This window comes from Odocoileus virginianus, chromosome 12 (genome assembly GCF_023699985.2).
Source record: "Odocoileus virginianus isolate 20LAN1187 ecotype Illinois chromosome 12, Ovbor_1.2, whole genome shotgun sequence".
Classification (NCBI taxonomy): domain Eukaryota; kingdom Metazoa; phylum Chordata; class Mammalia; order Artiodactyla; family Cervidae; genus Odocoileus; species Odocoileus virginianus.
In genome coordinates, this window is record NC_069685.1 from 191,909 (window position 1) to 202,542 (window position 10,634).

The 10,634-nt window shown below is 42.9% G+C and overlaps 1 protein-coding gene across 2 annotated transcripts in view; it reads right to left on the reverse strand.

The window, feature by feature from the left end:
- The window catches only part of TMEM192 (transmembrane protein 192), a 31,323-nt gene extending 23,664 nt beyond the window's left edge, over positions 1-7,659 (reverse strand). The window contains exon 1 of one of the 2 annotated variants that reach the window (XM_020900090.2): positions 7,555-7,659. In XM_020900090.2, coding sequence (XP_020755749.1) covers positions 7,555-7,563 — 9 coding nt within the window. In that variant the 5' untranslated portion in view covers positions 7,564-7,659. Of the gene's footprint in view, positions 1-7,536 lie in introns of both variants that reach the window. The other variant, XM_070474688.1, reaches the window with a different exon arrangement.
- Between the last annotated feature and the right edge of the window lie 2,975 nt (positions 7,660-10,634).

A 10,634-nucleotide genomic window follows, 5' to 3' on the forward strand; every position in this document is an offset into this window, starting at 1 on the left:
ATCAAAGAGGACACAAGCAGATGGAGAAATATACCATGTTCATGGATTGGAAGAATCAATATTGTCAAAATGGCTATACTACCCAAAGTAATCTATAGATTCAATGCAATCCCTATCAAACTACCAACAGTATTTTTCACAGAACTAGAACAAATAATTTCACAATTTGTATGGAAATACAAAAAACCTCGAATAGCCAAAGTAATCCTGAGAAAGAAGAATGGAACTGGAGGAATCAATCTGCCTGACTTCAGACTCTACTACAAAGGCACAGTCATCAAGACAGTATGGTACTGGCACAAAGACAGAAATATAGATCAATGGAACAGAATAGAAAGCCCAGAGATAAGTCCACAAACCTATGGTCACCTTATCTTCGACAAAGGAGGCAAGGATATACAATGGAAAAAAGATAACCTCTTTAACAAGTGGTGCTGGGAAAACTGGTCAACCACCTGTAAAAGAATGAAACTAGAATACTTTCTAACACCATACACAAAGATGCTGAACTCTCTTAACTTTTGCTTGTCTGGAAAACTTTTGATTTCTCCATCAAATCTGAGCAAGAGTCTTACTGGGTAAAGTATTCTTGGTTGTAGGTTCCTCCCTTTCATCATTTTAAATATATCATGCCATTCTCTTCTGTTGAAGGGAATTTCTGTTGAGTTTCTGTTGAGAAATCAGTTAATAATCTTATGGGAATTCCCTTGTATGTTGCCATTTTTCCCATTGCTTTTTAATATTTTATCTTTGTTTTTAATTTCTGTCAGTTTGATTACTTTGTGTCTTGGTGTATTCCTCCTCAGGTTTATCCTGCCTGGGACTCTGCACTTCCTAGATTGGTTGACTATTTCTTTTCCCATTTTAAGTAAGTTTTCAACTAAAACCATCTCTTCAAATATTTTCTTGGATCCTTTCTCTCTCTCTTCTCCTTCTGAGACCCCTATAATGTGAATGTTAGTGCACTTAATGTCATCCCAGAGGACTCTTAGGCTGACTTCAGTTTTTTCCTTTTTTCTTTTTTTCTATATTCTGTTTTATAACAGTGATCTCCACATTCTGTCTTCCAGGTCACTTATCTGTTCCTCTGCCTCAGTTATTCTTCTACTGATTCCTTCTAGTGTATTGTTCATCTCTCTTTTGTTTGTTCTTTAGTTCTTCTAGGTCTTTCATGAACATTTCTTACATCTGCTTCATTTTTTCCCCAAGATTCTGAATCATCTACACTACCATTATTTTGAATTCTTTTCCTGGAAGGCTGCCTAGCTCCACTTCATTTAGTTATTTTTCTGGGGTTTTATCTTGTTCTTTCATTTGGGAGATAATCCTTTGCCTTTTCATTTCAGTTAACTTTTATGATTGTGGTTTTCATTCTGGAGGCTTCGAGATTATAATTCTTCCTGTTTCTTCCTTCTGCCCTCAGGTGAATGAGGCTGATGGGAGGGACTGGTGGTGGGAAAAACTGGGTCTTATTCTTGTGGGCTGGGTAAAACTTTAATCCAATTATTGGCTGATGGGACAGGTGGGGATAGTATTTTGGCCTGAGGCAACCCAGCCCTCGGAGAAGGCAATGCCACCCAACTCCAGTACTCTTGCCTGGAAAATCCCATGGATGGAGGAGCCTGGTAGGCTGCAGTCCATAGGGTCGCTAAGAGTCGGACATGACTGAGCGACTTCCCTTTCACTTTTCACTTTCATGAACTAGAGAAGGAAATGGCAACCCACTCCAGTGTCCTTGCCTGGAGAATCTCAGGGATGCAGGAGCCTGGTGGGCTGCCGTCTATGGGGTCACACAGAGTCAAACATGACTGAAGTGACTTAGCAGCAGCAGCAACAGCAACCCAGCCCTGGAGTCTACAGGCTCTATGGTAGGTCTAATGCCTCTTCCGAGAGGGCTCACTTGCCAAGGAGCACCTCCCAGGACTGCTGCTGCCAGTGTCCCTATCCCCACAGTGAGCCACTGACAACACACACCTCCACGGGAGACCCTCCAACACTAGCAGGTAGGTCTAGTTCTGTCTCCTATAGGGTCACTGCTCTTTTCCCCTGAGTCCTGGTGCATGCAAGAGTTTGCTTGTGCCCTCTAAGAGTGGAGTATCTATTTCTTCCAGTCCTGCGGAAACCCTGTAATCAAATCCTGCTGGCCTGCAAAGTCAGATTCCTAGTGGATTCCTAGTCCCTTTCCCAGATCCCCATATTGGGAAGACTGACATAGAGTTCAGAACCCTCACAACAAAGGGAGAACTTCTTAGGTATTATTCTTCTCCAGTTTGTGGGTCACCCACCCAGAAGGTATGGGATTTGATTTTATCATCATTGTATCCCCTTCTATTGTCTCATTGCAGCCTCTCCTTTGTCTTTGGACACAGGGTATCTATTTTGGTGGGTTCTAGCATCCTCCTGTTAATGGCTGTGCAACAAGTTGTGATCTTGGTGCTGTTACAGGAGGAGATGAGCACATGTCCTTCTACTCCACCATCTTGATTTGATCTCCGGATTTAACATTATACATATATATATATATATATATATATATATACACACACATATATATAATGATATATATATACATACACACACACATATATATACATGTATATATATATATATACTGTTGTTGTTTTTCAGTCACCCAGTCGTATCCAACTCTTGGCAACCCCGTGGACCACAATGTGCCAGGCCTCTCTGTCCCTCACTATCTCCCAAAGTTTGCCCAAGTTCATATCCATTAAATCAGTGATGCCTTCCAGCCATCTCATCCTCTGACACCCTCTTCTCCTTCTCCCCTCAATCTTCCCTAGCATCAGGGACTTTTCCAATGAATCGGCTGTTAGCATCAGCTGTTCACACATATATGTATGTATATATATAAATATATAGGGCTTGCCATGTGGCTCGAGTGGTAAAGAAACCACTCCTGCCATGCAGGACACAGAAGAGACACGGGTTGGATCCCTGGGTCTGGAAGACCTCCTGCAGGAGGGCACGGCAACCCACTTGCCTGGAGAATCCTATGCACAGAGGAGCCTGGTGGGCTATAGTCCATAGCGTCTCAAAGAGTCCAATACGACTGAAATAACTTAGCACCAGCACCACACACACACACACGTGTGCATAGATACATACATAGGTGTGGTGTGTGTGTGTGTGTGTGTGTGTGTGTGTGTGTGTGTGTGTGTATGAGGCTTCCCAGGTGGCTCAGTGGTAAAGAATTCACCTGCCAAGCAGGAGATGTGGGTTTGATCCCTGGGTCAGGAAGATCCCCTGGTAAAGGAAATGGCAACCTACTCCAGTATTCTTGCCTGGGAAATCCCAAGGACAGAGGAGCCTGGCAGGCTACAGCCCATGGGCTTGTGAAGAGCTAGACATGGCTTAGTGACTTAGCTTATATATTTACTTCCAGAATTTTAGAAATAAAAGCAAAAATAAACAAATGGGACCTAATGAAACTTAAAAGCTTTTGCACAACAAAGGAAACTATAAGCAAGGTGAAAAGACAGCCCTCAGATTGGGAGAAAATAATAGCGAACGAAGCAACAGACAAAGGATTAATCTCAAAAATATACAAGCAACTCCTCCAGCTCAACTCCAGAAAAATAAATGACCCAATCAAAACATGGGCCAAAGAACTCAACAGACATTTCTCCAAGGAAGACATACAGATGGCTAACAAACACATGAAAAGATGCTCAATATCACTCATTATCAGAGAAATGCAAATCAAAACCACAATGAGGTACCATTATACGCCAGTCAGGATGGCTGCTATCCAAAAGTCTACAAGCAACAAATGCTAGAGAGGGTGTGGAGAAAAAGGAACCCTCTTACACTGTTGGTGGGAATGCAAATTAGTACAGCCACTATGGAAAACAGTGTGGAGATTTCTTAAAAAGCTGGAAATAGAACTGCCATATGACCCAGCAATCCCACTTCTGGGCATACACACCAAGGAAACCAGATCTGAAAGAGACACGTGCACCCCAATGTTCATCGCACCACTGTTTATAATAGCCAGAGCATGGAAGCAACCTAGATGCCCATCAGCAGACGAATGGATGAGGAAGCTGTGGTACATATACACCATGGAATATTACTCAGCCATTAAAAAGAATTCATTTGAATCAGTTCTAATGAGATGGATGAAACTGGAGTCCATTATACAGAGCGAAGTAAGCCAGAAAGATAAAGACCATTACAGTATACTAACACATATATATGGAATTTAGAAAGATGGTAACGATAACCCTATATGCAAAACAGAAAAAGAGACTCAGATGTATAGAACAGACTTGTGGACTCTGGGAGAAGGCGAGGGTGGGATGTTTCAAGAGAACAGCATTGAAACATGTATATTATCTAGGGTGAAACAGATCACCAGCCCAGGTTGGATGCATGAGACAAGTGCTCGGGCCTGATGCACTGGGAAGACCCAGAGGGATCGGGTGGAGAAGGAGGTGGGAGGGGGGACCGGGATGGGCAATACATGTAAATCCATGGCTAATTCATTTCAATGTATGACAAAAACTACTGTAATGATGTAAAGTAATTAGCCTCCAACTAATAAAAATAAATGGAAAAAAAATTTTTTTTAAAGTAAATATATTTATAATATATAAATACATATATTATATATTTAATATAATTTAATTATAGCTATTATTAATAATTGACTGTTGTTAATTGATATTAATATATATTTAGTGTGTATATTAAATATATATAACATTTATATATTATATTATATGTATATATTTACTTTGGATGGGGTAGAGAGGGGGACAAATGGTGTAAGGGTGGGCTCTGGGCACCGAGATTATAAAGATAACACAGAAGTCTGGGACATCACCAGATATGGGATGGGCTTCTCGATTTCCACTAGCAGGCATTCAACAATGCTACATTTTTTTTTTTAATTCAATGCCTAGATAGCTTCCTGATTAGTTTGCCATAACTCAAGGAGCAATTCTGATGATTTCTGTTTTCTCCATGACTTTTATTCTTCCAGCTTTCTCAGCAGCTGTCCCACCTCCCTGGCTATTCCCTTAGCTAACGCCCATGAACACCTCCAGGGGCCATTTTTCCAAGCTCTGTGCCTCTTCATCCCTCCCCACCTGTCAAACGGCTGTCTTGCAAACATGCTGCCTTCCCTGATGCCTCAATGCTGTTCCCTCTGCCTTTTTTTCATTTTGACACTGTATTTCTTATTTCTACAAGTTTGAATGGGTCTATTTTATATCTCTCATGTCTTTTTAACCTTTGGAACATATAGAAAAGTTATGGTAGTTTTTTTAAATGTCCTTGTTTGCTATTTCATGTCATTTTTTAATGAGTTTTAATTGATTTGTTATGTCATATTTCCCTGCCTCTTTGCATGGTTGGTCATTTTTTCCACTTTATTGAGATATAATTAACATGTCACATTGTGTAAGTTTGCATATCATGAGTTGATTTGATACACTTACATACTGCAAAATGATTACTATGATAACATTACTTAACATCTTCATTATATCACATAATTAGGAATGCCTGGTAATTTTAGATTGGATGCCAGACACTGCAAAAAAATTTAACTCTTTGAGTGCTGGATACTTTTGTATTCCTGTAAATATTCTTGAGCTTTTTTCTGGATTCAGTTAAGTCACTGGAAACAATTTGATCTCTTTACTCTTTTAAGGTGCTTCTTAGGTGGGACCATACCATGTTTGGTCTAGTGCTAAATATTTCCTACAAGTGAAGCAAGACCTTTCTGAATACTCAGTACCCTGTGATTATGAGGTTTCCAGTCTAGCTGGAAGAACAAGCACTAATCCTGACCCTGCGTGAGAGTACTGCTCCTTCTAGTCCTTCTGGGTCGTTTTTTTTTTTTTTTTTTTTTTTCCCTCAGTTGTCAGAACATTACCTCAGAGGCATACAGAAGAGGACTTAGCTGAATAGGGATTCTGCATTCTTTGAAGCTCTCCCTCTGTACAGCACTCTGCTTTCTAGGTTCTCTGTCTGGTGAACCCAAGCTGCTTCAGTATCCCCAGATTCAGCTCCACCTCCTCAACTCAGTCTGCTGAAGCCCACCCAGTGCCCCTACCTCTGCCAGAGTCCCTGCAGGACTCCTGTCACTGCATCTCTTAAGCAGCACTTGTTTGAATCCTTTCAGAGGATTAGGTGTTCATCTACCCTATATCCTTTCAAATAAATCCCTTTCTTCCTTAAAGTAGCCAAAATTGGTTTGCAAACAAAGAACCCAAACTAAAAGTCTTTGCCTCTCTTAATTCATTTAGGTGTCTGGGCCTAAGACTTGGCACATAGTTTTTAGCTTTCTCTTGAGTGGGAGAAATCATATCCACAAATACCAAAGGTAGGCAATTGTTCATACCTAAAGTGACCTAGCTATGTAGCTATTGGTGAAACATTACTCTTCAATTGTTGGTGAAACAAATTTCTAGGACTGTACTAATCCTAAAGCTAAAAGTTACAGATCCAAGAACCGAGAGGCAGCTTAGCACCAAGCAAGAAGCATTTACTGCACACATTTTTATGAGTCTAATTTTCCATTTAGATACTCATTTTCTCCACACATTTTCAATTCATGAATCTTACCCTTTAAAAATTCAAAAACAATCCATTTCTAAAAAAATATATGAGTCTCAAATCTACTTGCAAGTGTTAGAGTTAGCTTTCCACCTTCTCATAGTGGAAAAACCGTGGTTTTTAGTCCTATCATTAGAAATTGTTTGGTCTTTATTTGGTCAAGATAATTGAACTATGGTCACTATCTGCACAAGAATCTAAGGTATTGTAGGGCTGGAACTGTATTTCAAGTGTCTTGCCTGATGCATCTCATTCAGTGGCAGGAGCACAGTAATATTCCTATTAATTTATTAACTCAAATCAGTGCTTTAATATAACTATCAACTTTGCATTTTCTCAAGAGCAAGAATTTTGTGTCAATGTGTAATCTAGTTAATTCTGTGCACAAATACATGATTTTCCTAAAAATGTTTTAATACACTTAAGCAAAGACTTTTACAGTTACGCCGCACTCTGTACACAGTAACTAGTGCAGTGGCTTCTTAATAATCTGGTTTGGATCCATCTTAAGTAAGGAGATTTAAAAATCCCTTCACTCCTACCAGTCCTCCATTCAAAACATCACATTGTTTTCCTCCAGTGTGTGTTTCCGGGTGATGATAGCGACAGATCTGCCCTCAGCGCCAAGGCCGGAGGCCAAGAGGAGGTGGACTCGCTCCTGCGCCCGAGCCTCCCCGCGCCCGAGGCCAAGCGCACACCGCGGGCCTCCCCAGTTCCTGAACCCGACACGCGACCGCACGGGCTGGGCGCCCCTCCTGCCTCCTCTGCCGAGAAAATAAGCCCAGGGCCAGCAAGGCGCGGACCCCGCCGGCGCCCCTGTGCTCCTCCCGCACACCGCAGCCCGGCAGCCGCGCGCAGAAGGATCCCCTCCGCCAAGGCTGCTCCCAACCCCGTCTCTGACCCAGGGCGCCCAGCATCAGAAGAGGGGGAGGCGGGCCGGCCGCTCGCCACCTGCAACTGAGCACTCACGTCCTCCATACTGCCGGCCGCCGGAGGCCGCAGCCGAGCCGCCCAGTCTCCGCACCTGCGCCCACACCGCCTTCCGGAACACGCCCTGGGGCCCGCCCTTTGCTTTCAATTGGCCGAAGCGGAGAGGCGGGCCCCTCCTCCTCGCTCCAGGGCCCGGCTTCCGGCGGCCGTCCCAGACCCGCCCCTCGCCCTCGATTGGCAGAGGGGCAAAGGGACTAGTCCCGCCTCTCGCGAACTATTGGTAGATTCCAAGGGGGCTGACCCGATACCTCAATCCCGAATGGCCGAGGAGAAAGGGGCGTGATCCTGCCTAAAGTCCATCCCTGGGAGGCCGCTGCCTCTGGGAACGCTGCGGTGCCTACGGACTGCGAAACCTGAGCTGGTGTCCTAGGTTGGCTGGAGATTTGGGTGCTAATGGATGCGTTCTAAGTCCAAGAATTGAACTATTTTTGGCCGTCAGCTGCTTCTTTGTAAAGCATTAGCTTTTATCGGCCTTCCTTAGTTACTGTTTGCAGCGTAGGTCTGTGCATAGGACCAGCGGTAGAATCCCAGGTTTTCATTGATAGCACAAAACTCCACCAGCAGAGGAACACAAACAGAATAAAAAGTGGTTTCGAGGACACAGTTAAAGATTTCACCAGTGGGAAAGGAGGCAATAAGAGGGGTTTTTGGACTTTTTATTTCAAGTGAAATTGAAGAAGAAATTTTCTGGCATTTTTCTGAGAATACACTATCTTTTGTTAAAACGTGAAAGTGAAGTCGCTCAGTCGTGTCCGACTCTTTGCGACCCCGTGGACTGTAGCCTACCAGTCTCCCCCGACCGTGGGATTCTCCAGACAAGAATACTGGAGTGGGTTGCCATTTCCTTCTCCAGGGGATCTTCCCAACCCAGGTATCCAACCCGCGTCTCCCGCATTGGAGGGAGACACTTTAACCTCTGAGCCACCAGGGAAGCCTGGTTAAAATGTAAAGAAAGTTAAAATTCTTGTCAGTATTAGCCCCCATTATATTCTGATATTGTAGTAATACACTTTCATACTTTTTTAATGCTTATTTGTACATTGTGTATGGTGTAATCTTGTTTATATCATTATTGAAATAATATTATTTAAGTATCAGCAAAGATGGAAGAGCAAGCAGATCAAGCCAGTCAATACTAAAGGAAATCAACCTGACTATTCACTGTAAAGACTGATGCTGAAGCTGAAGCTCCAACAGTTTGGTCACCTGGTGTGAAGAGCCGACTCACTAGAAAAGATTGATGCTGGAAAAGATTGAGAGCAGGAGGAGAAGGGGGCAACAGAGGATGAGATGGTTGGATGGCATCACCGACTTGATAGCTATGAGTTTGAACAAATTCAGGGATGTAGTGAAGGACAGGGTAGCCTGGCTTTCTGCTGTCCATGAGGTCACAGACAGTTGAACTTAGCAACTGCGCAACAACATAATAAAAGATGAACTTTTGATCTTTCAAATCTCAACGCAACTTTAAATCTTTAAAATTTTCTGAGACTCTATGAATTATATCTCAAGAGCTTTGTCTAGATGTGCATTTCCCCTCAACATTTTATTTTAAAAGTTTTCAAACCTGGGAAACTTTGAAAAACTAACTAGTACAGAGAACATCCGTATACCCCTCACATTGATTCAACAGTGGTTAACATTATCTCAACAGTTAGTTGCTCTGTGTGAGGGCTCATGCTTGTGTGTGTGTCCCATGTTTTTAAATTGAACTATTTGAAGGTAGATTGAGTTCAAAGTGAAGCTGTTTCTAGATAGTTCATTGCCTAAAAGGAAGGATGTTTTCATGTTAACTGCAGGTTTCCCTGGCGGCTCAGATGGTAAAGAATCCACCTGCAAGAGACCTGGGTTCCATCCGTGGTTGGGAAGATCTCCAGGAGAAGGGACTAGCAACCCACTACACTATTCTTGATTGGAGAATTCCATGGAGAGAGCAGCCTGGCAGACTCCAGATCATGGGGTCACAAAGAGTTGGACACAACTGAGCAACTTTCGCTTTCCTTCTTAACTACAATAATATGATTATGCTTAAGAAAACCAATAGTAATTCCATATTTGCAAATCCATGGCAAAAATTTCCAAATTGTCCTGCAAATGCATGTTTTGTTGCTTCCCTTCACCCAACCATCTAGGATCCAATTGTTGGGAGAGTGTGTAATTTCCTCAGTTCTGTCTCACCACAGCAAAGATTTGAATGGTGGGCCAGTGTTACAGCTCCATTACAGCTCAGAGTTTTATTCCACAGACAAAGGATAGTACACCCTCGAGGCCTGAGGGCAGGCCGAACCCAAAGGAGAGACCCCAGCCTGTCTTAGCTCCCTCTTTTTAAATGTTTTGTCTCCTCACCCTCTGAGCCTGTGCTATGCAAATCAGGGCTAGCCAGGAAGGGGGTGTGTTTGTTTTGCCTGAGGTTCTCACTCTGGTCTGTGTATTTTTCCTTTGTTCCCTTTGTGTGGGCTTTTCCCTTTGTTTGTCGTTTTGCCACCACCACTTTAGACTCCTTTTTCCTATTCTAACTACCTAAAATACTCCCCTCAAGAAATGGGAGGCCCAATTCTTTGGGATTAGGGGCACCAAGGTCTCTCTGGCTACTTCCTGCTAAGCTGGGTCAGCAAGGGGCATTGGGCTTCCCCCTCTTGCTAGTCTCAAGCCTCAGAGTCCTTATAGTGGTATCCGTCTAAGGGTGAGTGATAGATGTTTTCTGTGGTTGGTATAGTTTTATATATCCTTGTTGAACTAGCACTGCATTTTGTAGCTTGTTGACCTGGGCAGAGACAAAATGAGTTAAATAATTGATACTACATGGAACAATTATAAGCAGTGTCAATATGGTGCTAATAGAGGTTAGTAGGGACATTAGTCAACTCCAAATCCCCCCTCACTAGGAGAAAGATCCCCAAGGAGAGATTATAGCCACCCTGAGGACTCTCCAGCTCATTCTTTGAGATCCTGTAGGATCTGAATATTTTTCTTGAGGACTGTGAGACTTTCTTCAACTTGGCTGGAGGGGTTTAGCCAGAAACAACACATCTCATTCAAGATAGCCCAAGTACCTCCTT